This window comes from Galeopterus variegatus, unplaced genomic scaffold, assembly GCF_000696425.1.
Source record: "Galeopterus variegatus unplaced genomic scaffold, G_variegatus-3.0.2 Scaffold1689, whole genome shotgun sequence".
NCBI classification, from domain to species: domain Eukaryota; kingdom Metazoa; phylum Chordata; class Mammalia; order Dermoptera; family Cynocephalidae; genus Galeopterus; species Galeopterus variegatus.
This window is the reverse complement of record NW_007727800.1, coordinates 505,457-530,798: the sequence shown is the minus strand read 5'-3', so window position 1 is coordinate 530,798 and position 25,342 is coordinate 505,457. Positions and strand designations below refer to the sequence as shown.

The 25,342-nt window shown below is 46.4% G+C and overlaps 3 protein-coding genes across 7 annotated transcripts in view; all 3 read left to right on the top strand.

Annotated features, from left to right (window-relative positions):
* Positions 1-16,279, top strand: part of SEC24C (SEC24 family member C) — a 58,838-nt gene extending 42,559 nt beyond the window's left edge. For 3 of the 4 annotated variants that reach the window (XM_008578464.1, XM_008578462.1, XM_008578463.1), the window contains exons 4-24: positions 4,165-4,337; positions 4,549-4,920; positions 5,240-5,376; positions 6,982-7,050; positions 8,362-8,473; positions 8,705-8,832; positions 10,007-10,145; positions 10,368-10,483; positions 10,655-10,779; positions 10,916-11,107; positions 11,310-11,403; positions 11,619-11,735; positions 12,082-12,252; positions 12,885-12,981; positions 13,083-13,228; positions 13,458-13,596; positions 13,740-13,858; positions 13,957-14,136; positions 14,387-14,578; positions 14,816-14,905; positions 15,031-16,279. In XM_008578464.1, coding sequence (XP_008576686.1) covers positions 4,165-4,337; positions 4,549-4,920; positions 5,240-5,376; positions 6,982-7,050; positions 8,362-8,473; positions 8,705-8,832; positions 10,007-10,145; positions 10,368-10,483; positions 10,655-10,779; positions 10,916-11,107; positions 11,310-11,403; positions 11,619-11,735; positions 12,082-12,252; positions 12,885-12,981; positions 13,083-13,228; positions 13,458-13,596; positions 13,740-13,858; positions 13,957-14,136; positions 14,387-14,578; positions 14,816-14,905; positions 15,031-15,171 — 3,049 coding nt within the window. In that variant the 3' untranslated portion in view covers positions 15,172-16,279. The remainder of the gene's footprint in view (positions 1-4,164; positions 4,338-4,548; positions 4,921-5,239; positions 5,377-6,981; positions 7,051-8,361; positions 8,474-8,704; positions 8,833-10,006; positions 10,146-10,367; positions 10,484-10,654; positions 10,780-10,915; positions 11,108-11,309; positions 11,404-11,618; positions 11,736-12,081; positions 12,253-12,884; positions 12,982-13,082; positions 13,229-13,457; positions 13,597-13,739; positions 13,859-13,956; positions 14,137-14,386; positions 14,579-14,815; positions 14,906-15,030) is intronic. The other variant, XM_008578465.1, reaches the window with a different exon arrangement.
* Positions 16,280-16,410: 131 nt separating this feature from the next.
* On the top strand, positions 16,411-21,212 carry FUT11 (fucosyltransferase 11 (alpha (1,3) fucosyltransferase)). Of its 2 annotated transcripts, XR_550914.1 has the most exons (4): positions 16,419-17,152; positions 17,254-17,879; positions 19,480-19,967; positions 20,220-21,212. XR_550914.1 is itself a non-coding variant. In XM_008578455.1 (3 exons), the coding sequence occupies exons 1-3, from the start codon at positions 16,448-16,450 to the stop codon at positions 19,625-19,627; spliced, it is 1,479 nt and encodes a 492-aa protein (XP_008576677.1). In that variant the 5' UTR covers positions 16,411-16,447; the 3' UTR covers positions 19,628-21,212. The 2 variants fall into 2 exon arrangements, 1 of the variants encoding a protein (XP_008576677.1); XM_008578455.1 differs by having other exon boundaries at positions 16,411-17,152; positions 19,480-21,212.
* Positions 21,213-23,496: 2,284 nt separating this feature from the next.
* CHCHD1 (coiled-coil-helix-coiled-coil-helix domain containing 1) lies at positions 23,497-24,741 on the top strand. Its single transcript, XM_008578454.1, has 3 exons — positions 23,497-23,634; positions 23,763-23,881; positions 24,441-24,741. Exons 1-3 carry the CDS (start codon positions 23,511-23,513, stop codon positions 24,552-24,554), a joined length of 357 nt encoding a protein of 118 aa, XP_008576676.1. The 5' UTR covers positions 23,497-23,510; the 3' UTR covers positions 24,555-24,741.
* The last annotated feature ends 601 nt before the right edge of the window (positions 24,742-25,342 follow it).

Sequence of the window (25,342 nt, the reverse complement as noted above, 5' to 3'; positions counted from 1 at the left end):
TGTTATCAGCAGCATGCTGTAACCAACTGAGCTAACTGACCGGCCTAGAAAGATCTTTTTTTTTTTTTTTTTTCCTTTTTGTCTTTTTTACTGACCGGTAATGGGATCGCAACCCTCGGTGTCGCGCCCGTACCAGGGACCAGCAACGGGATCGCAACCCTCGGTGTTGCGCCCGCACCGCGCTCAGCCAGTGAGCGGGAACCGGTCTCCACATGGGATCCGAACCCTCGGCGGGCCCGCGCTCCCAAGCAGCGCACTCTCCAGTGCGCCACCGGGCCGGCCCTAGAAAGATCTTTAAAGAGAGAGGGAAGTAGGAATTGAAGAAGTAGAGAAAGAGACTGACTATAAACCAATTGTTTTGCAATATTTAGTTAAAAGAGAAGCAAAAGTTTGAGGGGGATGTGAGATTATTTGGTTGGATTTTTTAAAAACAACTTATTTATTTATAATTCATGGACTGGCCAGTTAGCTCAGTTTGTTAGAGCGCAGTGTTATAACACCAGGGTCAAGGGTTTGGATCCCTATACTGGCCAGCTGCCAAAAAAAAAAAAAAAAAGATATAATTCACGTACCATGCAATTCACTTATTTGAAGAGTACAGTTCAATTGTTTTAAGTTTATTTATAGATATGTGCAAATATCACCACAGTCAGCTTTAGAACATTTCTGTCACCTCAAGAAGAAACACTGTATCCTTTAGCTAAGTAGCTAGCTCCATTTAGCTATTCCTTCTTTGCCCCACGCCTCCAACCTTAAGCAACTACTGATCTACCTTCTGTCCCTATAGATTTCCCTATTCTGGACTTTATACGAATGTAATCATATGCTGTATGATATTTTGCAACTGACTTTTTTTACTTAGCATAATGTTCGTTTGGGTTTCTTTTGTTTGTTTTTGGGTTTTTTTGGTGGCTGGCCTGTATAAGAATCCAGACCTTGGTGTTATAACACTGTGCTGTGGCTAACTCACATAACTGGACAGGGTTACTTAGTATAATGTTTTTAAGGTTCATCTATGTTGTGGCATGTATCCGTACTTCATTCCTTTTTATGGCCTTTTTAATATTTCATTGTATGGACATATACCACATTTTGTTTATCCATTCTTCCATTGATGGACATTTGGGTTGTTTCCACCATAGTTGGTTGTTTTTTTCAGATGTTTGTATGTTTGTGTGCTGATGGGAATCATCAGAGTGGGAGACATTGAGTGGAAAGTATATTGGAAAGACATGTTGCAGAATGGAAAAAGACATTTATACATAAAATAGATAAAAGCACATAAAATAATATACAGAATATGTAAAGAACTCCTAGCAATCAATAAGAAAAAGGCAGTCTAGTTGAAAAAAAATAATGGACAGAAACTAGAATAGGCACTTTATAAAAGAAGAGCTAAAAATGGCCAAAGAATATATTAAAAAGCTGTTCAACTTGGGGGCTGGCTGGTTGGCTCAGTTGGTTAGAACACAGCCTTATAACATCAAGGTCAAGGGTTTGGATCCCCATACCGCCAGCCACCAAAAACAAAAAACAAAAAAAAAAACTGTTCAACTTCATAAGTAATCAAAAGAGTACAGATTAAAAACCACAAGAAGATTGTCCTACATATCCATCATATTGGCAAAATTAAAAGGTCTGACAATACTAAATATTGCTGAGGATATGGAGTAATTGGAACTCTTATCCACTGGTGATAGGATGGAAATTAGTACACCCACTTTGAGAAAATAATTTGGTGTTATCTATTGAAATTGAAGATATGCATACCGTGTCATCCAGTAATTTCACTCATTTCACTAAGATATATGCCTTAGAAAAACTCATGTATATACTGTATATACAAGTTAAATATATGAGTGTTCATAGCAACATTGTTTGTAATAACCCAAAATTCAAAAACCCCAAATATCCATCTACATCAAAATGCTTAAGCAAATTGTGATATATTTAATTAGTGTAATAACATTTAGTGATGAAGGGAATGAACTATAACTAAATGCAATATCACAGATGAATTTCATAAACATAAGGTTGAACAGTAGAAGCAAAACTCAAAGAGTATATATGATATGATTCAGTTTACAAAAGGTTAAAATGACAAAACTGAACTATACTTTATTAAAGATAGGGGAATGATTATTAGGAAGTTGGGAGACTATAGCAGTTACCTCTGAAAGAAGGGAGAGAGTTGTTATGGGGGAGATGCATGCAGGGCCTTTGGGTGCTAGTGTGTTCTATTTCTTGACTTGATTTTTGGTTACCTGAATAGTTATATTGTAATTATTCAACTCTGTGTGTGTGTGTGTGTTATGTACTTTTTTCTATTTATGTTATATTTCATAATTAAGTTAGGAATCAGGTCTGGATTCTAAGTCTAGCTTGGTCTATCACTTGTATTCTTTTTTTTCCTTCGAGTCAAGTGAAGCAGTGGGGGTGGAGAATGTCACTTATATTCTTAGTGTTTTAGTTTCCTATCTGCTCTGTCTCCCTCATTATTTTGCTGTGAGGATTAAATTAGAGTACCTAGAGATGCTTTATAAGGTGGTGATTTACTGGTACTAGGGCATGTGACAGAGTGACATTGGGTAGTTGACAGTATTATCCATATTGATGGAGCAGTACCATGGAATATAATTATTCTGACGGGGATTTATTGAGCATTAGCCATGGGGCTAACAGTGTGTCTAGTGCTACAGAAGACAAAAAATGCAAAGTTCAACAAAGAGCTTAGGGAGGTAAGTTTCACTAGCAGAAATACTAGTTGAAGAAAATACTGGTTGAATGAATTAAAAAGTGTTAAACTGCAGTACTAATAGAAACTGACCAAATATGAAGTACCAGTTATGCAATAGAGACAAAATAAGGCAGGAGGGCTAGCTGGGTGATTCGGTTGGTTAACGCACAGTGTTATAACACCAAGGTCAAGGATTTGGATCCCCGTATCAGCCAGCTGCCCCCCCCCAAAAAAATAAATTACAGCTAGTTAGTAGGAATAAGTTTGGGGCTGGCCGGTTAGCTCACTTGGGAGAGTGTGATGCAGGTAACACCAAGGTCACGGGTTCAGATCCCTGTACAGGCCAGCTGCCAAAAAAAGTAGGAATAAGTTTGGGGCTGGCCGGTTAGCTCACTTGGGAGAGTGTGATGCAGGTAACACGAAGGTCACGGGTTCAGATCCCTGTACAGGCCAGCTGCCAAAAAAGGGGGGTGGGCAGGAAGTATAAATCAGAATTTCGATGTAACAGACTACTGTTGTGAAGAATTTGATTGATTTCTGAAATCCCAGAAGGAGTTTCTTATATGTAATGTCCTGTATTGTAAATATCTGCAGTAATATCACTGTAAAAAATACCAGAACAGTTGCCTGCAGTTGGTGTGAAATGATATTGGAATGATTTTGTAATTGTATTTAAATGTTCCAGCTGATACCATGCTAGTGTCCAACATAGCTATCTAATTAACGAGGTGTTGGTAGATAGACCCAGCTGGAAGGCTACCCGGTTTATGTCCTGTTTCCCTAGCTCTTTTTTGATATAGTTAGCATCATCTTTCTAATTAGTACAGAATGCCAAACTCAGCTGACCTGCTCCTCTGATCTCACAGATTTTTTCTAACACTTTTCCCAGGATAAAGTAATAAACTTCTGTTTAAAAATTGAACAAACAGCATTTGTTTGATCCTACATTTATTAGGTGCCTATGTGTGATGCTTATGTTTGCCTTCCCTTTTAATTCCTTCAGGGCTTCACATGACAAAACTGAGGAGGTTTGTCAACCTAGGATTGAGTCAGGGGGCTGGTTGGTTAGCTTAGCTGGTTAGAGCATGTTGCTGATAACACCAGGGTCCAGGCCAGCCACCAAAAAAAACGAGTCAGAGGAGGTGATAATTTAACTAGCAGAGTAAATAGTATTTGACCTGAGGTGCTCCACATATATTTGTGGAGTAAACATAGTGAAAAACGAGATTTGCCATGGATAATCACAGTGTAGATAATCAGGAATGTAATTTACCCACAAATATACAAAAGTATGAAGCCATAAAAGAGCCCAGGATGAGAGTAAGATGCCGCAAAACAATGTAGCTTCCTATATGATGTGGTGTTCTTGCCAACTTTGAAGGGTGTCCCAGCCCCACTAGTCACCTCTGCTTTCCTTTTCTTCACAGGCTCCCTGGGTCTCAGCCGTTTGGGTCCCCATTGGCTCCTGTGGTCAGCCAGTCGTCTGTACTTCAGCCCTATGGCCCTTCCCTGACAAGTGCAGAGGTGACTGCACAGCTGGCTGGAATGCAGATCAGTGGTGCTGTGGCCCCAGCCCCTCCCGCTTCAGGGCTGGGCTATGGTGAGTAGCTGTGACCACAAGAATGTTACTATCCCCTTCTTTTCAGAGGCATTAGGCTCTGAGAGTATACCTGAATCCTTTTATTTCCTGTGCCTCTGAGCCCCAGATGATAGGACACACATAACTGTCCCTCTTATGTGGAAAGGGAATTGATGTATGAATAAGGAGGCAGAATGACTGGGTTTCTGACTCTACCTCTTCTATTTCTCAGGCACACCAACATCGCTGGCCTCAGCCTCAGGAAGTTTCCCTAACTCTGGTCTGTATGGCTCCTATCCTCAAGGCCAGGCTCCTCCCCTTAGCCATGCCCACGGTCATCCTGGGGTCCAGCCTCCCCAGCGATCTGTCCCACCACAGGCCTCCAGCTTCATACCCCCAGCTTCAGGGGGTCCTCGGATGCCTTCAATGACTGGTCCACTCCTGCCTGGACAGGGTTTTGGGGGGCTTCCAGTGAGCCAGCCCAACCATGTGTCCTCACCTCCTCCTCAAGCTCTGCCCCATGGCACTCAGATGACTGGGCCCCCAGGACCACCACCACCTATGCACTCCCCCCAGCAGCCAGGCTATCAGCTGCAACAAAATGGTGAGTCTTTCCCAAGGTCTGTATAGAAGCCAAAGGCTTAAGCTGTTCAGGCATTTTTTGGGTTTTGTTTGTTTTTAGTATTGCTTGCTAAATGGGGAACTAGGTGGACAACTTCAGGATATTATTACTCAGGTGGTGGGTTTGTAAGACATTCTTTTTTCTTGTAGTTCAGATTACGTAGTCTTTCTCTGAATGGCTTTGCCAGGCATTAGTGTACCTCATAATTCTATATTTATAGGAGTCTAGTCATTTTCTTGAGGCCTTAAGAAGAGATAGGGAGGGGGATTTTGAGTTTATTAACCTTGTGCTCTTGTCTCAGGTTCCTTTGGACCCGCCCGGGGCCCTCAGCCCAGTTATGGAAGCCCCTACCCAGGAGCGCCCACATTTGGCAGTCAGCCTGGGCCTCCTCAGCCACTGCCTCCTAAGCGCCTGGACCCTGATGCCATCCCAAGCCCTGTAAGGAGATACTTGTGTGGTCCTGAGGAAGGGGTTTGTGTCTGCCAGATAAGTAGGTCAACCTAGATGAGGTTTGCCTAGCATTTTCTGATAATTTTCCATTTTATTTATCTTCTTGTAGGCTTAGATACTAGATGTAATTTTTGACCCTTTAAACTAGAACTTGAGGTTCCAGAAGTCTTGTGGGAGCAGTTTTACTCCATAGCTGGGCAGGGAGGGAAGGGAAGCCGAGAGTGATCAAAGTGTTAGTAGAGCTCTGGGTTGAGGGCTATGTTCTGTCACTATTGGACGTACATGGTACTGTAACCTTTGCCCTTCTGTGGAGTAGTGGCTGAGTCTTGTCCCCTTAGATCTAGTAAGATAGCATTCTTCGTAATGGGTAGAACAGGTGGGAACTCTCTGGTGTTGGTGTTAAGAGAAGGAAAGCCTGGGGCCAGCCCGGTGGTGCACTCGGTAGAGTGCGGCGCTTGGGAGTGCGGCAGCGCTCCCGCCAAGGGTTTGGATCCCATATAGAGACCAGTCCGCTCACTGGTTGAGCGCGGTGCGGGCGCAACACCGAGGGTTGCGATTCCGTTACTGGTCACAAAAAAAGACAAAAAGGAAAAAAAAAAGAGAAGGAAAGCCTCAGTTTCTTTCTGCTCCTTCTTGGCCAGTGCTTTAGGAGGAAGTCCCCAATACTTTTGTTTGGTAGGCTCCTGCTGTGTGGATGGGGAAAAAAGATCTACAGTTTGCAGGGGCAGTGTATGTTTAAAGCCCCACTGGGGAAGCTGCTTCTCCCAGAAAGTGGATGAATCTCACCCTTAAGAGCCATCAGGGGCCGGCCCCGTGGCTCACTCAGGAGAGTGTCGCACTGGGAGCGCAGTGGCGCTCCCGCCGCGGGTTCAGATCCTTTATAGGGATGGCCAGTGCGCTCACTGGCTGAGCGCGGTGCGGGCAACACCAAGCCAAGGGTTGCGATCCCCTTACCGGTCACAAAAAAAAAAAAAAAAAAAAAAAGCCATCAGAATCCTCAGGCCCTCCTTATCAGACTTGGAATAGAGGTTGGGACTGTACTTCCAAGTAAGGGCCACTTTATAGTTCTGTCTGTAACATTTGCTATGTCAGTTACCTCACCATGCTTAGCCATTGTCATATTCCATTCTGTTCTCTTCCCTCTTCTTTTGGTGAACTACCATGGTGAGGGACCCTGTTGGCTAAGGGGGACCCAAGAGGAGCCCCTCCTTCAGTGAGGAGTGTCTGGTTGGATGTGAGAGAAGGCTTCTTTCAGCATAAAAAGTCCTTAGATGGGAGGTTTGGCCTTTTGGAGGGAACATTCCTCTTCTTCTTCCTTAAGGTTTCTCCCATTCAGCCCCTCCCTGTATTATCCCCGCTTGCCTCCTATTTGCCCTTATCTTTCCATATCATAGTCTCAGCCATTAAATCCTCTGTGTTGGGCCAGAAAGATTTGAAATTTCAGATCTAGAGGGGGCCTCATTTCAGCAGTATGAGCTGGGTTCCAGCTGTTCATGTCTAACTCATCAGGGTTGAGAGAGTAACATCTACCTCTTGTTCTTTTGTCTCCCTTCCTGTACTACCCTGCTGCCTTTATTATTAAAACACTAAAAGCAACTCAATGAGCTGCCTCCTCAGCAGAAAACCAGGCACAGAATAGACCCCGATGCCATTCCTAGTCCAGTAAGTGGAGGGGGTGGGTGTGTGTGTGCGTGTCATCCCTGTGTTAGTGCCATCCATGCATGCCTGTGACCTCATCTTCACCTCAGTCACCATGTCCATCCCCTCTCCATTCTCTTCCCATAGCCCTTCTAGAGCCTTGCTTTTATAGGCTAGAAGGATATGCATGCCTCAAGTCATCCTGTAATGAAGAGGTAGCAAGCTGTTAGCAGTGTCTTGAGTATAGGGTGGTAGAAGGTTAGGCTCTAAGGACGGGGCCAGGTGGCATATTAAGCTTTTATTTTTGTCCTGCTGGCTCCTCCAGGAGCCTGCATGTGACATGTGATGGAACAGGACAGAGTGGTAGATCCTTCTACTTTGGGTTTGGTTTGTCTACAGCCTGTTGTGGAGAAACATTTGGGCACATGGCACATAGGTTCATGGTATCCCAAACTGGCATTTCTTACAGGGGAAGGCACTGCTGGTTTGGGAAAGTGTGGGCCACTTTCTCATCTGGAGAGTCTTTTTGACTCTGATATATTTCTCTAAGCTTCTACCCTTCCTGCTATGCGATACAGTCTTATTTGCCCTTTACTTTTTCTGGTTTTACTAAACGCATCTTGAAGTAATTGACCAAAGAACCCTAGCCTGCACAAGGATCTGATTACCAGCTTTGCAAATCCTTTTTTTCCCCCCTTCACTGGGTCTGTCAAATGTGGGGGATTGAGGATTGGGCTATAAAGACTGGGCACTCATCCTCTCCTCCCATGAATACACACTGATGCTTACCTGAAAATAAGGCAGCATCTGCTTCCTCATCTTACCTGATCATTTCTAGCTGTTTAATTCTCTCCTCACCCAGTCCCTTGTAATTTCATTGACTGTAGAGTCATTCCAGGTAGAGTCATTTTTACATGGTTCTGTTGTCTGTTTTCCTGCTCTGACTCTGAATGTGTCTTGGGGAGAGGAGGGAGGAAGCCTTGATAAGGGAGGGGAATGGAATCTAATCATGTCTGAGGGTTTGTGATCAGAGTTGGAGCTTTCCTGTAGTGGGAGGAATAAGAGGGCTCACCGTTGATCTGGGGCCAGGGGGAAATTCATAAAGAAGCCCATTCTCGGTGCTGTCTGTCCAGCACCTTGCTGCTGTCGAGTGGAACATCAGGACTGCAGCATTTTATATGACCTCCATGAGGAAAGCAGGCCTGGTGCATGACATGTTCCTTGGCAGATTTTTAGTTTCTGTGCTACAGCTCTACCCTTTCTTTCTCCTGGCACTCTGGAACCTGGCACTTCCTTTTCTTCTGTCATCTCACTCATTTCACTTCTTCCCTGCAGATTCAGGTCATTGAAGATGACAGGAACAACCGGGGTTCAGAGCCATTTGTTACTGGAGTACGAGGCCAGGTGCCACCCTTAGTCACCACCAACTTCCTGGTGAAGGACCAAGGTGAGAAGAGCATTAACTCCTTCTTATGGGGCTTTTTCTCCAACATTATCAGCTTATGGATGGGGATTTTGTCAGTCTTTTACCAGAGACCAGTCTCTACTAGTCCCTCTGGGGGAGAAAAGCCACCATCAGCTCTAACATTTTTGGAGGTGATGGGGTGGATCACCAATGGAGAGCTGGTATCTGGAGGGATTCTGTGATCTGACTCAGGTCTTCTACCTCCTATTTCAGGGAATGCAAGTCCCCGATACATCCGATGTACATCCTATAATATCCCTTGCACATCTGACATGGCTAAGCAGGCTCAGGTGCCCCTGGCAGCTGTCATCAAGCCGCTGGCAAGGCTGCCCCCAGAGGAGGTGAGTCAGGGAAGGGGCTAAAGTATAATGAAAGGGAGGGAGAGAATAAGGCTTCTTCCTAGATATGATGCTGGTTGTCACAATGGAAAACATCTTGATTGGGCAGGAGGAGAGAGTATCTTCAGTAGCTTTCTATCCTAAGGCCCATGCCTGGAAGGGATGGTAGGGATGAGAGCAAAAGCCCAAGAAACTTCTGGGTGGGAACAGGGTCCATAGGGGAAAGAAACAATATGAAAAGAGGCAAAGCCAACTTGTAGGGGAGGAATCAGCTGGATGCAGGAACCTCTCATATCATCCTCATCTCCAGATGATGAAAAGTACATCATTCTGCTTTTTCCTTATATGCTATTCTATCATCTCAGGTAGATTAGGGGTCAGGATAGTGTATAAGAGAAAAGGTAGATCAGGATCCAGTAGACCTTCTCCCACCTGGCTTGGGCCCTGATCTGTTATGCCAGCACCTGAAATCAGCATGAAAAGAGAGAGAGCTCGGCAGCTGCTCTGCCAGGCCTTGGTAGGATACCCTCATGTTCATGCTTCACTTATCTAACTTTAGATAGAGTTGTCTATAACTGGCAACTCAATGCTCAGTTTATATTCTGCTTCTGTCTATCCTCCTCTGTGTGTTTTTCTCTTTCTCTCTTTCTGGGTCCCAATGGGGATGGGTGGACACTAGTCTCTTATCTGTAGGGTGACATCTGCTTGGGGCATCAGTAGGTGTCACAGAATCCTAGAAATGGAAGCGGAGAAGTGTCATACATGCTTGGTTAGGGAAGGAAGCATGAGTCAAGATCTCTAGGGCAAGAGTGAAGATGGGATTGAAGATAGGGCCAGAAACAAGAATCCTAGATAACTTTTGGCATTCTCCTCATACACCCATGGCAGCCCCTGGCTTGGTATGGCCAGTTTCACAGTCCTTCCCTTTCAGGGAGAAATGCAGTCTGGGGATGGGGGGTAGGAAGAGGGAATTATAGAATTTAGACTCTTCGGGATATTTTCCTGTAACAGTACCCTTACCATTTGTCCTCATTCCTTTCCACTGTACTCCCTCCCCAGGCAAAATATCTGAGCCATGCCCCCTTTCCCTCCAGGTTGTTCCTCCTCATCTATTGCCACATGTCTGAACCTACCATAGCTTCCCTCTATGTCTGAGCCCCTCCCCTTTGCTCCTTAGGCTTCACCATATGTCGTGGACCACGGAGAGTCTGGCCCTTTGCGCTGCAATCGCTGCAAAGCATACATGTGCCCCTTCATGCAGTTCATTGAGGGAGGGAGGCGCTTCCAGTGCTGCTTTTGCAGCTGTATCAATGATGGTATGTTCACGGGGGCAGGGGGGAGGAGGTCTTGATTGCATCTTCATTGTTCTCTTTCTGGTAAGATAGATGAGGGTCCATTTTTCAGGAGCTGGGGAAGTAGGGCACATGTGGGGCTGAGGGGCTGTGGGGCTGTGGGGCTGTGAAGCAAGCTCAGCCAGGGCCAGACTTATTGAGATTGAGAGTGGACCTTTGAGTAACACACTGCCATACTCCCCACAGTTCCCCCCCAGTATTTTCAACATCTGGATCATACCGGCAAACGTGTGGATGCTTATGACCGTCCTGAGCTATCCTTGGGCTCTTATGAATTTTTGGCCACTGTAGATTACTGCAAGGTGAGGGAAGGTAGCATGGGGAGGAGCAGTGGGTGGAGGATAATGAGACAGCTAAGAATGGCTGTTATCATTTCCCTCACCCCTTCACTGTCCCCTTTGATGCTGACTTCTCTCTCTAGTCAACTGGCTTGCTTACCAAAACCCCTCTCCCCCCATTTCCTTCCTCTGCAGAACAATAAGTTCCCCAGCTCTCCTGCCTTCATCTTCATGATTGACGTCTCCTACAATGCCATCAGGACTGGTCTTGTTAGGCTCCTCTGTGAGGAGCTCAAGTCACTATTAGACTTTCTACCTAGGTGAGAGTTATGGAGCCAAGGTGCTTCCTTTGGTTAATGATGGGGTACCTTGTTAACTGAACAGATGGAGCTTGATGTCATGAAATTGTGGGTGGTGGAGAAGGTGGCAAGTGGGTAACAATGTCACCTTTTACAGGGAGGGCAGGGCAGAAGAGTCAGCAATCCGCGTTGGCTTTGTCACCTACAATAAGGTGCTCCACTTCTACAATGTGAAGAGCTCATTGGCCCAGCCACAGATGATGGTTGTATCCGATGTGGCTGACATGTTTGTGCCACTGCTGGACGGCTTCCTGGTTAATGTCAATGAGTCTCGGGCAGTCATCACCAGGTAAGAGCCAGATTGTGGGGGTAAATGTCGGGGGAGGGTACAACCACAGAAGGCCAGGGAGTGGAGCAGAGGGGTCAGTAGATGGACAGGGGTTCTGGTTCAGGAGTTTCCAGAATCTGGTGGCCAGATGACTCTTCAGAGAATTGAGAACTGAGGCACCTGGGTAGTAAGTTTGGTTGTCTCCTATCACCTCTCTCCTCAGCTTATTGGATCAAATTCCAGAAATGTTTGCAGACACAAGGGAGACAGAGACAGTATTTGCCCCAGTCATCCAGGCTGGGATGGAAGCTCTGAAGGTAAGGCTGGAGTCCCTGGCAACCTCATCTGCCTCACCTTCCTCTGACCACCTTACTCCCTGGGATACAATCTCCTTTTCATCAGTGGTTGATGACTGTCTACTAAGTCAGCCTGTCTGACATAGTTGGCACTTAATAAATGACAAGGTAAGGAATGAATGAATAATGGACAAATAAAGGAAAGAGTGAACAAGTAGTCCTCTCTTTGTTCCTAGGCTGCTGAGTGTGCAGGGAAGCTGTTTCTGTTCCACACATCCCTGCCCATTGCAGAGGCCCCAGGGAAACTGAAGAACAGAGATGACAGGAAGCTGATCAACACAGACAAGGAGAAGGTGTGAGATTGGAAGATGGGGGTAGGACTTTCCATTATAGAGGAAGGTGGGGATGCTTCACAATGCCACACCCTTAACTTTCTTGGTGGGACTGGGACTAGACACCTTGCCCTTTCACGTATCACATCTATGACTACTGACCTTCTCCACTGCTGCAACACCTCTCTACCCCATCTCATCCCAAAGCCTTTGCTAGACTCTTTTTTTAGAGAACTTTCTACTACTATTGCAAACTCCTAGGAAGTAGATCTGAAGTATTATATGTATTTGAATGTCCTATATTACACATACAGTTCTCAAATAGGGTGGAGCTGAGATATGAACATTTTCTTCCACTCCTCTCCAGACTCTGTTCCAGCCTCAGACAGGCGCCTATCAGACCCTGGCCAAAGAGTGTGTGGCCCAAGGCTGCTGTGTAGACCTCTTCCTCTTCCCTAACCAGTATGTGGATGTGGCCACACTCTCTGTTGTGCCCCAGCTCACTGGTGGCTCCATCTACAAATATGCTTGCTTTCAGGTATGGTGCGGGATTCTGGGTGGCAGGGCTGGGAATGTCTGCTTATGTGTGGAGTGGCTCTTTAGCTGCTGATTTATCAACAAATTAACAGGAGTAGATTGGAGTAGAAGACCACATAATGTAAAGATGTGAGCCCTGAGAGTGCAGTGGTTAGGAGCACGGGCCTTGGAATCAGTCCTAGGTTGATATCCGGCCCCACCACTTACTAGCTGTATGACCTAAGATCAATTACTTAATCACTTCCTCCATGTTCCTTCATCTGTAAAATGGGGTTTCCATACTTATTAATTAGGATTTATCTACCTAATTAAATAATTAAATGTAAAGCACTCAGTGTGGTACCTGGCATGTAGTAAGTGCTTAAAAGCTATTATTGTCAGCTGGCCATTAGCTCACTTGGAGAGCATGGTGCTGGTAACACCAAGGTCATGGGTTTGGATCAATGTACTTGCCAGCCACCCCCCCAAAAATAAAAACAAAACATAAAAGCTATCATTGTTGTCATCAACATCATTATCATCTTCACTGTTATTGTTACAACAATTAAGTAGGCTTGTAGAGCAGAAGAGATGCAGGGAGATTGTCTGTAGGGTGAGCTCTGTAGTCAGGACTCTTGTCCTGGGGGGCTACAGGTGGAGAATGACCAGGAACGGTTCCTGAGTGACCTGCGTCGCGATGTACAGAAGATTGTTGGCTTTGATGCTGTGATGCGAGTCAGGACAAGCACTGGTCAGTCCTGGTTGGAGAAAAACAGGTGGGGGGCTAAATCTGGGAGGGAGGCACGTGGCTCTGTCTTACCTTTAGCCTTGACCATGTCTATGTGGCCTCAGGTATCCGGGCTGTAGATTTCTTTGGGGCTTTCTACATGAGCAACACAACAGATGTGGAGCTGGCTGGACTGGATGGGGACAAGACAGTGACGGTGGAGTTCAAGCATGATGATCGGCTTAATGAAGAGAGTGGAGCCCTCTTGCAGGTGGCAGGCGGGAGGCAGGGGTTGGGGAGGAAGTGGTGGGTGTCATTCGTTTGGGCACAAATAGGCTGCAAGGAAGAGGGTGAGTAGTAGGTATAAAGGACTGAAAGAAGAGGCTGGGGGAGGGGTGGCTCATGTCTTTTTTCTAGTTTAATAATATAGCAAAGGGGCGGTTTTTCAGAGGGCTTTTGTGAGAAAGGGGTGTGAGTTCCCCCTCTCTCTCTTCCCCTAGTGTGCCCTGCTTTACACCAGCTGTGCAGGGCAGCGTCGACTCCGAATCCACAACCTGGCCCTGAACTGCTGCACCCAGCTGGCTGATCTGTATCGAAACTGTGAGACTGACACACTCATCAACTACATGGCCAAGTTTGGTGAGGGCAGAGGCAGGGTAGAGGGGTTGGGCTGAGAGAAAGGTCCACGATGGTCAACGATTCAGTATTCCTGGGTAGGTGTGATGGTGGTAAGGCACACATGATGGGCAGCTGACCAGTGAATGTGACATCTCCCCATCCAGCATACCGGGGAGTCCTGAACAGCCCTGTGAAGACTGTTCGTGACACTCTCATCACCCAGTGTGCCCAGATCCTGGCCTGTTACAGAAAGAACTGTGCCAGCCCTTCCTCTGCAGGACAGGTGGGGCAAACATGTTAGTGGACGGGCTACTGGGACACATTTTTGAATTTGGGAGGGATTTCCCATGATCATTGACTTTATTTTGATAAACCCCCCAGCTGATCCTTCCCGAGTGCATGAAGTTACTCCCAGTTTACCTGAACTGTGTATTGAAGAGTGATGTCCTGCAGCCTGGAGCTGAAGTCACTACTGATGACCGTGCCTATGTCCGACAGCTGGTTACCTCCATGGATGTGGCTGAGACCAATATCTTTTTCTACCCTCGGCTCCTACCGTTGGTGCGATTGAGGGTTTGAGTGTGAGACATTGCACTGAGAAAAGGGCCTCTTGGAAGAAGGGAAGTGTTAATATCTGATACTAATGAATTTGTTTTTGCATAATTACCTAATTTTCACACTGAGTTACTGAGACCCCAGAAGGGGTAGTGTCTGGGGACTTAGCTTTCTGAATTGTGTGGGGGGTGGGGTTGGGGAAGGCTGATGTGTCTTACAGCCCTTGGTAACCTTTTGCCCCCTTCCTTTAATCTAGACGAAGTCTCCCATTGAGAGCACCACCGAACCACCAGCAGTTCGAGCGTCTGAAGAGCGTCTAAGCAATGGGGATATATATTTGCTGGAGAATGGGCTGAACCTTTTCCTCTGGGTGGGAGCAAGTGTCCAACAGGGTGTTGTCCAGAGCCTTTTCAACGTCTCCTCCTTCAGTCAGATCAGCAGTGGCCTGGTGAGGGCACAGAGTCAAGGAGAATATGGGTGTGGAAGTACACTTTGTGATATGAATGGGAACCAATAAAGTTAGTGTGCTAGTCCCCTTAAATATCAGGGAACACTTAGAGGGAAGGGAGGGGGCTGTCATTCTTCCCAGGCCTCCTTGTTTCTGGTGATGTGTGAATCTACACTGCCCCATCTTGACTGAACTCAGAGTACCTTATCAAAAGGATGAATGAATTTTGTGTTCCAGAGTGTTCTGCCAGTTCTGGATAATCCACTGTCTACAAAGGTTCGAGGTCTCATTGATAGCTTAAGGGCACAGAGATCGCGGTACATGAAGGTAACGCTGATCTGAATCCTGGATTTCCTGGAAGGGGTGGGGAGTCAGTAAGTGACTGGGTAATGAGATTTCTGGGGAGATTTCATTTCCTTTAACCCTGCCTCATGACTGCCTTCTGGCCATAGCTTATCGTGGTAAAACAGGAGGACAAGCTGGAGATGCTGTTCAAGCACTTCCTGGTGGAAGACAAGAGCCTGAGCGGGGGAGCATCCTATGTGGACTTTCTCTGTCACATGCACAAAGAGATTCGGCAGCTACTGAGTTAAAGCAAGTGGGTAAATGGCATAGGGTCCCAGGCCAGCTTCCAGAAAGTACCCCAGGACAGCAGAGAAAACTGGGACAGTTCCATATCTTATAAATCATGTAAACTGACCTCAGTCTCTGGGGGGAGGGGGAGATAATAAGGAGACACCTTCTTTCTGGGCTCAAGTATCTTACCACTCTGTCATGTCCTGCTGATGGAAGGTGATCCTGTTCCCCCACTCTACCCTCCTTTTCCTGCTAATCCTGTCGTAATGAATGTAGTTTCTAAGTTCACTGTATATGATTCAGTGTTGGGGTTTGGAGATGCCCAGACCCTAGCAATATTATGTGTCCCCTTTGGACCAGCCTCCAAGAGGAGAGGGGCAGGTAGTAAGGAGTGGGAATCCCAGGGTTACTACAGGGGTGGCTAATTCAGCTCAGTGTCATCAACAACTTCCTATATTAGGGATAAAGCATACCAGGTACACAAGAGCTGGGATATGGACCATAAGTGATGAAGAGGAGAGTGGTTGGTCCTTCCTGGGTCTGGAGGTCAGCAGTTGAGTCAGAGTTACTGAGGGTGGTTGATTAGCTTTCTCTGCTTTCACTGCTCGCTCTCTCTCCTGCAATGATTGGTGGCCACTCCGTGGAAAAGGCACATTGTCAGAGATGAGTGAGCCTGGCAACTGAGTCACAAAGTATATTAAGACCTAGGAGAGGTACCAGCCTCCCTTCCAGCTGGACAGACCCTAACAGTGGATGGTTCTTTAGGGAGACTGGTCATCAACTTGCAATACCTCACAGAACCAGCCCTTATACCATTTTGAGCTCCCACTAGAAATACTGCTTTTCCAAGCTGGGGATTTTGGGGGAGAGAGGCAGAGGCGGCTGGACCTCTGTTCTCTCCCGCCGGGACACCACTTGGGTTTCGGTCTTGACTGAGTGGCCAACAGTTACCTTCCAACCCCAACCAGCTGGGGCAGGAGAAGGGCTAGGCTTGATGGTGGCCAGGCTTGCCTGCTCCCAGCCTGGGATGTCCCTGTTCTGGGCCTCTCACTTCTCTTCATTGGTTTATTTTTCAATGCATCTTTAATTTGTAAAGAAATAAAATAAATTAAGATGTAACCAGCAGTCTCATCCTTTCTGGTGAAGTCTCACTTCCCCTTTGGCCCGGCCCGCCAGCTGAGCGGAGGTGCGCATGCGCCGCGTGCCTCCGGTGGCGTAGGGCCTCGGCCCGTCGCGACTCGCCGCGGGGCGGGGTCTCGTGCTGTCCGAGGGGCGCCGGCTGCCGGAGTGGACATGACGGTCGGCCGCGCCAGAGCTGTACTGGCCCTGGGGGTGCTCAGTGTGTGTACGGCCAGCGACGCTGGGCCCGTGGCGGAGGGGGAGGCAGGCGCGGAGGCGGAGTGGGCGGAACCTTGGGACGGCGCGGTTTTCCGGCCGCCCTCCGCGCTGGGCGCGGTGGGGGTGGCGCGCAGTCCGGGGACCCCGCGGCCAGGGAGGGAGGGGGCGGTGGACTTGCCGGTGCTGCTGTGGTGGAGCCCAGGGCTGTTTCCCCACTTCCCCGGCGACTCGGAACGCATCGAGTGTGAGCGCGGCGCGTGCGTGGCGTCTCGGGACCGACGGGTCCGGGGAGACTCGCGGACGCGCGCGCTGCTTTTCTACGGCACCGACTTCCGCGCGTCCGACGCGCCGCTGCCGCGCCTGGCGCACCAGAGCTGGGCGCTCCTGCACGAGGAGTCGCCCCTCAACAACTTCTTGCTGAGCCACGGCCCGGGAATCCGCCTCTTCAATCTTACCGCCACCTTCAGCCGCCACTCGGACTACCCGCTGGCGCTGCAGTGGCTGCCCGGGCCCGCCTACCTTCGCCGTAAGGCGCCGCCTCTCCAGGAGCGCGCGGAGTGGCGGCGCCGCGGCTACGCGCCGCTGCTCTATCTGCAGTCCCACTGCGACGTGCCCGCGGACCGGGACCGCTATGTACGCGAGCTCATGCGCTACATCCCGGTGCGTGAGGGGACGGCGGGGCGGGCGGGGCGGAGGCCCGGACCCCGGTGTCCCGGCCCACAGGCCGAACCCTCTTGACAGTCGTACTCTACTCTGCTCAGGTGGACTCATACGGGAAATGCCTGAAGAATCGAGAGCTGCCCACCGTTCGGTTACAGGACACGGCCACGGCCACCACCGAGGATCCGGAACTCTTGGCCTTCTTGTCCCGCTATAAGTTCCACTTGGCCCTCGAAAATGCCATCTGTAACGACTACATGACAGAAAAACTGTGGCGCCCCATGCACCTGGGTGCTGTACCCGTGTACCGCGGCTCCCCCTCTGTGAGGGATTGGATGCCCAACAATCACTCCATCATCCTTATTGACGATTTCGAGTCCCCTCAGAAGCTGGCAGAGTTTATTGACTTTCTGGACAAGAATGATGAGGAATATATGAAATACCTGGCATACAAGCAACCTGGGGGCATCACCAACCAGTTCCTTCTGGATAGTCTGAAGCATCGGGAGTGGGGAGTGAATGATCCTTTACTGCCTAACTACCTGAACGGCTTCGAGTGTTTCGTCTGTGACCATGAACTGGCTCGGCTGGATGCCGAGAAAGCCCACATAGCCTCTCCTGGCGACATCCCTGTCTCTGAGCCTCACATTGCCCAGCCCTCACACATGGACTGCCCAGTGCCCACACCTGGCTTTGGTAACGTGGAAGATATTCCTGAGAATGACAGGTAAGGGTTGCTGGGGTCCTCCACTGCTGTCAAATCGAATTATTTACATACTACTTACTATGGGCAATGAACTAGCACTAGGTGCTTGGGGGGCGTCTATGAGGAAATTATGACATGGGCTCACTCTGCCTTTAAGGTGTCACTAATCTAGTTGGGGAGATAAGGCAAACTAAAAAAGCTGAGTAAAGATGTAAAATATAATTCAAGGCAACGGTACACGAAAATCAGCTTATGTGAACGTTTGCAGTAGTTGTTTAAAAAAGGCTTGAACCAGGGCAAAAGGCCTACGTAGGGAGGTAATGAGGGAGAGAGAAAGTTGGGCAGATAACTGGGGCCAGGCTATAAAGCAGCCTGAATACCAGGCTCAGGAATTTGGACTGTCCTGAAAATCAACTCAGCTATTTGAGGACCATCTATATGGTTGGGGTGGGGAATACAAAGATGAGCATTTTGAAGGAGGTTTTTCTGCGATTGTCAGGGTTTATACCTGTTTACCAGGCATTATTACTGATAGTGCCTCATGTTACTCTTAAAAATACCCTGATTTGGGTGCAAAATTATATGTTCACTCAAGACAGAACTGAAGGAATGCTTTCAAAAGATTAATAATTAACAATGGTGGGCAGTGTGGATTGGAAGGGAAGTGAGTAGGCTACTATAATACGTGGCAGAAGGTGGTGGCTTTGGGAAACAAGGTCAGCATGGGAGGTGGGGTGGGAAAATGTTGAAGCCACTTGCAGCAAGACACAGCTGTTGGGGGAGAAGTGGTACCATTATAAAGCTGGAGAGAGGCTGCTGGAATGGCCTGCAAAGACTGACTTGGACAGTGGATGGTAGCAGAGAGCTGTCTATAAATGCTGCTGGCACAGTTTGGTTCTGATGGTGGAGTCCTCCACCAAGTGATTTGTGTCTAGTTTATGCTGAACATAATATTATGATTTTTTAGAGGAAAAGTGTAAAACAATTTAAAACATTAAGAAAACAAGTATTCAAGGGCCGGCCCGTGGCTCACTTGGGAGAGTGCGGTGCTGATAACACCAAGGCCACGGGTTCGGATCCCTATAAAGGGATGGCCATTCAGTTCTCATGGGAGAGCATGGTGCTGACAACATTAAGTCAAGGGTTAAGATCCCCTTACTAGTCATTTTTTAAAAAAGAAAAGAAAACAAATATTCAGGATATGTCTTTTCTAGACATTGGATGCCACTTCACCTTCATTTCATTATTGGAATAAAGGTAAAACTTAAAAGATAAGCATCTAAAGACCCCTGTTTCCTTGCTTTCCTTAGGGATTACTACTATTTCCATATTCTGGCCCCTGCTATGCCTGCCTCTGAACTCCCTCCACATTTGGGAACCTGGAGCAGGCAAGACAGGAATTTTAACTCATTGGGTGGGCTGTGTGATATCTTTATGTTTGTGGCTTACTGCCTGTCACTTAGGCTAGTACTGGATTTACTTCACATTTCTTTCATTCTCAGCAGTCTAGTCCTAGCCAGAGATCACTGGATCTGCTTAAGATTTCTTTAGCCCCACTCAGAAAGGCAGACTCATAGCTGTGCGGCGATTCCATAATCCACTCCCCACTTTGGTATTTCAGCTGGAAGGAGATGTGGCTGCAAGATTATTGGCAAGGTCTGGACCAGGGAGAAGCTCTCACAGCCATGATCCACAACAATGAAACACAGCAGAGTAAATTTTGGGATTACCTACATGAGATCTTCATGAAAAGGAACCAGATTCTCTAATTGCCCTTCCAAGAGCCTTTAATTTGGTAGAGCTAAGGAAAGCTTATTCTACCATGGGACATAAAGAGCACTCACTGCACAACCCCTTAGTGAACACTGTCATATGGATTCAAGAAATTCCAGTTATATCCACTGATATTTTATCTTGATGTGTAGCCAAGATCTCAGCCTGTGGTAATAGGGCCTCTCTTCAAGGAGAGATAGAGGCATCCTGTCCTTGGTTCAGTGGGAAACAAAAGCCTGAAACACCCATTTGATTCAAGGTGCTGGACCAACAGAATTTTTAAAGGACTGCTCACTTCTCTCGCTATTTCATCCTGTTTTACTTGACTACCGTAAGGTAAGATGGGTCAGGTTAGTACTTAAAACTTCTCCTGTTCTGTTCCGCAAACCTCTCATTCATTATTCGATATCTTTCCCAATAATCTCTCTTCCTCATCTCTTGCTTTATAAACTGTTAATGTTAGTGGAGAAGCAAAACTGGTTGGGTTGTATTCTGATTTTCTGGGGTTGTATTTTTTTTTATGTCATTTAATTTGCACTTCACGTCAAACTTTTTTATTTTACATGGCTTATTTTTTCTTGGTTTTAGGCCCTTTCCCACAATTTCAGATGGATATACACAAACCTTGCCATCACTCTTACTGCTGGTTTGTTTCTTATTTAAGTTATATCAGGAATTCCTTCTCATCTCATGAACAGAAAGATTCAGTGGCTAATATATGCTATGCCAATTTAATGTATTGCCCTGTTCCATTTAAGATCAAAGATGGAGACGAAGCCTGGAAATGATGGAAGAAAAAGTCACATATATATTTAATTTAAATAGTTTTGAAATGATAAAACAGGCGGATATGAATTAAAGTACAAATTTTTATAAGTCTTTGTTCTTTTCTGTCTGCCTAATTAACTCTTCCCTCTATTTATTGTTTTTCATGCTACAAAGTCCCATTTTCCGCAGTCATGAAAATTATGGTGGAAAAAACAATCCAGCAATATGCTTTAGTAATTATCTCATAAGTTTGTAGCACTTTTCACCTTAAGTGCAACGAACAGTCCAACTTCATTCACTGTATTACTGATATCCTTCCATACAACTTTATGGTACTGAGACTACTTTTTGATGGATTCCGCCCAACACCCTATGCTCAAAGGGATGAGGAGGCGAGGCAAGAGATTAAGCCACTACAAGTGGCTGGCTAAATAAGCTTAGTCAGATTTGGGGATGTAGCCAAACGCTTCTATTGCTGTGGTTTGAACAAACAGCCTAATGAGCAGGAAGAACACGAGCTTTTTATTCTGGGATAGTGGAACAAGAAAGAATACCTTGGACCTTAGAGTTGTAATGTTGTATTAAATGATTATCACTAGAGAAGTACCATAGCTTATCAATATATCTGGTTGTAAATTTATATATATATAGCTAGATAGACAACATATATTAGACTCTTTAACAACGAGGGTCCACTCTTAATATTGTGACACCTAAGGATGTGGCCAAGAAAAGCTAATTTAGGCTGGATTTCATTGCCAAGGTTGTTCTTTTTTCATTTTATTCTTTAATAAAAGATGTCCTTCGGGCCGACCCCGTGGCGCACTGGTCGGCCCACTCGGGAGAGTGCGGCGCTGGGAGCACAGCGACACTCCCACCGCGGGTTTGGATCCTATATAGGAATGGCCGGTGCGCTCACTGGCTGAGCGCGGTGTGGGCGACACCACACCAAGGGTTGCGATCCCCTTACCGGTCATGAAAAAGACAAAAAAAAAAAAAAAAAGATGTCCTTCATAACAGCATGAAACTTTGCTTAACCTGCTTAGCCTTTTGCAGAAAAGAAAAAGAAGGAAAGACAGACCTTCAAAAATACATCTGTTAAAATTTGATATAGTAGGCACCCACAAAAGAAGTCAAATGCAGGACTCTGATATCTTAAGTTTGCAGTCTATTTAAATGCAGATACTGAATTATAGTGCAAAATACATATTATACAAGTGCAAACCTGGGCTAGGATTCAAATTTCATTACATGCAATAAAAAGAGTAAATGATGGTTATGCAAAGTGTAGAATAATCCCTACCTCTCTTGTCTAATTACAACAGCTCACACTGACATTCCTTTAGCACTTTTATGTACAAAGTAGGCCAGTTTATGAGTAAATGTTGCTGGAGACTCAAGCCTGCTTTGTGCTCAGTGCTTCCCAGACTTTGTCCTTTATTCCTATCACCATGTAAGGTTCACAAAGGATCAGGGTAAACCAGTTGCTATTTCCACAAGAGAAAGTAGAACCAGAAATAGCCACATGGTGTTTATCAACTAAAAGCTTTCTTTTCCCTATGGAGGAAGTAAGCAATGTGAATCTTCTCTTGGTTTGAGGCCCAGCCTGTTGTGTACAGCAGCAGGCTTAGTTGCTGCAGGTTAGGGTTATTGGTGGTAGAAGTGTCTGATAAGAATCTGTTTTATTTATAAAGCGGGGGGTGGGGGGTGGAGCACAGGGCTTATGCCTTTATTATTGCAAGTGTTGCTATTTTCTATTATCTCAGCTTTCATTTTGTATAATAAACTGCTTTTTTAATAGTGTCTTCTGCTTTTGGGGGGGGCTGGGCATGATAAAATTGGAGACTTTTAAAAAATATTTCAAACATTTGTTCATTAACAAGTATTTATTGGCACTATCCTAGGTAGTGGGGATTCAGCAATAAACAAGATAGACAAAGTCCCTTCTCCCATGGTGCTTACATTTTTAAATGGGTGTTGGGGGTAGGTAAGGCCATAAACAATGAATGAACAGGAAAACAAACAAACAAATAAAAAAAAAAACCGAATAAGAATAAATGAAGAAGCTAATTCAGTCTGTGATAGGTCCTATGAAGAAAATAAAACAGGTTGATGGTGGTGGGGTGTGAAGTCAGGGAATGCCTCTCTGACAGGAACTGAAACTCAAGGGAAGAAAAAGAACCAGCCATGCAGAGATCAGTGGGAAGATTCCAAACATCTGTGATAAATGATTGTAGCACACTAAGTTCACACATCCAAATAAATATTGCTCCTCCAACAGGCTTGTTTAAGTATGCTTCCATTACCAGAAACATTTCTTGGGGCTCATTTGGAAAGGCCTTGAGAATCTCTGGCACATCTTTGAACTGAGTTTTGTAAAACAGCCAGTCACTTTCACTTAAGAACTAAGTCTGAGGAAGCATCACAACTGAAGGTCCAACTGTATAAATAGGAACACTACTACCAAGTACCTTCACAAGACTGACGAGAAGATGAAATAAGACAATGAATGCGAAAAAGTTTAAACCTCACCCTACCCAATGAGATCGTTATAGATGAGCAAACGTGTCTAAGCAGTAGTAGGAGCTGTAAAAATAAATGAGCCTAATTTTTTTTTTTTCCGGCTTCGGAGAGATCTTAAAGATATTTAAAAACAAGTCTTTATAGGTTTATAAAAACCAAACAAAATTCTTTCCCAACCTACATCTTAAAGTTTCATATTTTGATTCGCTCCCATCGTCTCTGCCCTTTCCTATTTCATTCACCATCTAGACCAGCTGGCTACCACCTAAAACGAGTGCCCATTTATGGGGTTCCTTTCCTGGATGTCCCCGGCCCGGTACTGCCGCCGGACTTCAGAGCCTGGAGCCCACAAAAGACTGGCGTCAGTCGGGTACGAGCCCGAGTCTCCTCCTAACCTGCTGACGGGTACGGACCGCCGGTCACCGAACCCAGCGTCGCCGCAGCCCGGGCCAAGGAAAGAGCAGAACCAGCAGGCCGCAGGGTTTTCCGCCGGCTCTTCGCCGGCTCTCCGCCGAGCTTCCTCGAGCCCGTAGGGGTCACGCGGGGTCACGCACGACGCCGCCGCGCCTGCCGGGAGCTAGGAACATAATGGCGGCTCCCAGCTTGCGGGGCCGCCTGGCGCGGTTTGGGAACCCGCGGAAGCCTGTACTGAAACCCAACAAACCCCTCATCCTAGCTGATCGCGTCGGGGAGCGGCGCCGGGAGAAGGGAGGTAAGCCGTCGGAGCCGAGGAGGCTCCGGAGCGGAGTGCAGGAGGGCAGCACAGGCGGCTGGGTAGGGGGGCGGGAAGGTAAGGGTGTCCTAGTGACTGAGGTTCGCCTCCCCGTTCTGCCCCTCCAGAGGCGACCTGTATCACTGAGATGTCGATGATGATGGCGTGCTGGAAGCAGAATGAATTTCGCGACGAAGCGTGCAGAAAAGAGATCCAGGGCTTCTTCGATTGTGCTTCGAGGGCTCAGGTAACGGATGGCTCCAGGGGGCCCTTGAGAAGGGCGGGGGAAGGAGGGGACATAAGTCATGGTTCTCCCTGCCTTTTGCTAGGGGATAGGAAAGGCCCTCATTTATTTGGGAGCTACCTCGCCCACGCCAAAGTGGGAAAGGTTTTGAAGGTTGTGTGATTTTGACCGGTTTGTTTCACTGCTCTGAACTTCATTTTTACCATATGTAAATTACCCACCTTACATAATTTTGTGTGTCAAATGATGTAAAGAATGGGACAACCACTGAAAAATTTAAATTGCTGTTCAAATAGACATCATTGTCTGAAATAGAGCTAAAGGTAAACTAAGTATTGTTTGATTTCCAGCCTAGGCTTAGTTGCTAGCTGGCTGACATAGTATCTTCAGATCATACAGTCATTTGTAGGTCACGGGTCCCTTTCGTTAAAAGCGACTGACACAGATCTCTCCGGGCTTGTTAATATCTTGGTGTGCTTTGGGTGGGGCATTGTGAGAACTATAGGTCTAGGTCAGGACAAACTTTAGGACTGTCATTCTTGGTTTTGTTCTGTGTTTTCAGGAAGCCCGAAAGATGAGATCAATCCAGGAGACCCTGGGAGAGTCTGGGAACTTACCTCCCAAGAAATTGAATAAGTTGTTACAGAGGTTTCCCAACAAACCTCATATGAGCTGAAAATGGAGAATCATTTTCAATGACTGGATGATAGCTTCTGAGAACTATGCAGAGGCATTTTAGAGATGTTTGCACTGCCATTCCCTCTTTGAAGGGTAGAATGAAGCAAAACACTTTTTTCACCCTTTGGAATCATGGTCTGGGTGGAAGTTATGTTTTATCTTGAAATAAAATCCTCTGAAGAGAACTTGGCCTTTTGTTGTGAATTAGATACTGCCTCCATTCTTGAACCTGTATCCTCCCCTAGATTCTGGAAGTTCTGGATTATCCCTAGAACAGGACAAAAACCTTTGTCTTAGCTTTGCACGCATTTGGAGTCCTTTACACCATTTAATGCCCTTGCCTTTATGTGCGCTAAGGATATTGAAGTCTGCCTATCTGCAGAGCTGTTTGCCATAATCTGTAAGTATTTGGTGATTGTCTATTTTATGCATAGGCCCTTCAAAGTGCTCACTTACTGATGACCCAGAGGTTCTGAAGATGTATTTTATTTGACCCATGCAGTTAAAAAAGGTTTTGAAAATAGCTGACCACATTCAAAAGTAAGAAAAAAGTGTCATAAAAATCTACTCTTTAGCTTTCCTTTAAAAAAAAAAAATGAAAAGCTCTGGCAACCTTATGTTCTTATTCCCTCCTGAAAATAATCAGGTAGTGCTGATTATCATTTGTCCTCAATCTCCAGCTACCTCACCACTGGACTCTCCCAAATAGTGAAACTGTAATTTAACTGACAGTTATCTTGTTTGTGTATTACCTGTTCACTTCTCTCAAGTTATCTGATCCCCTGT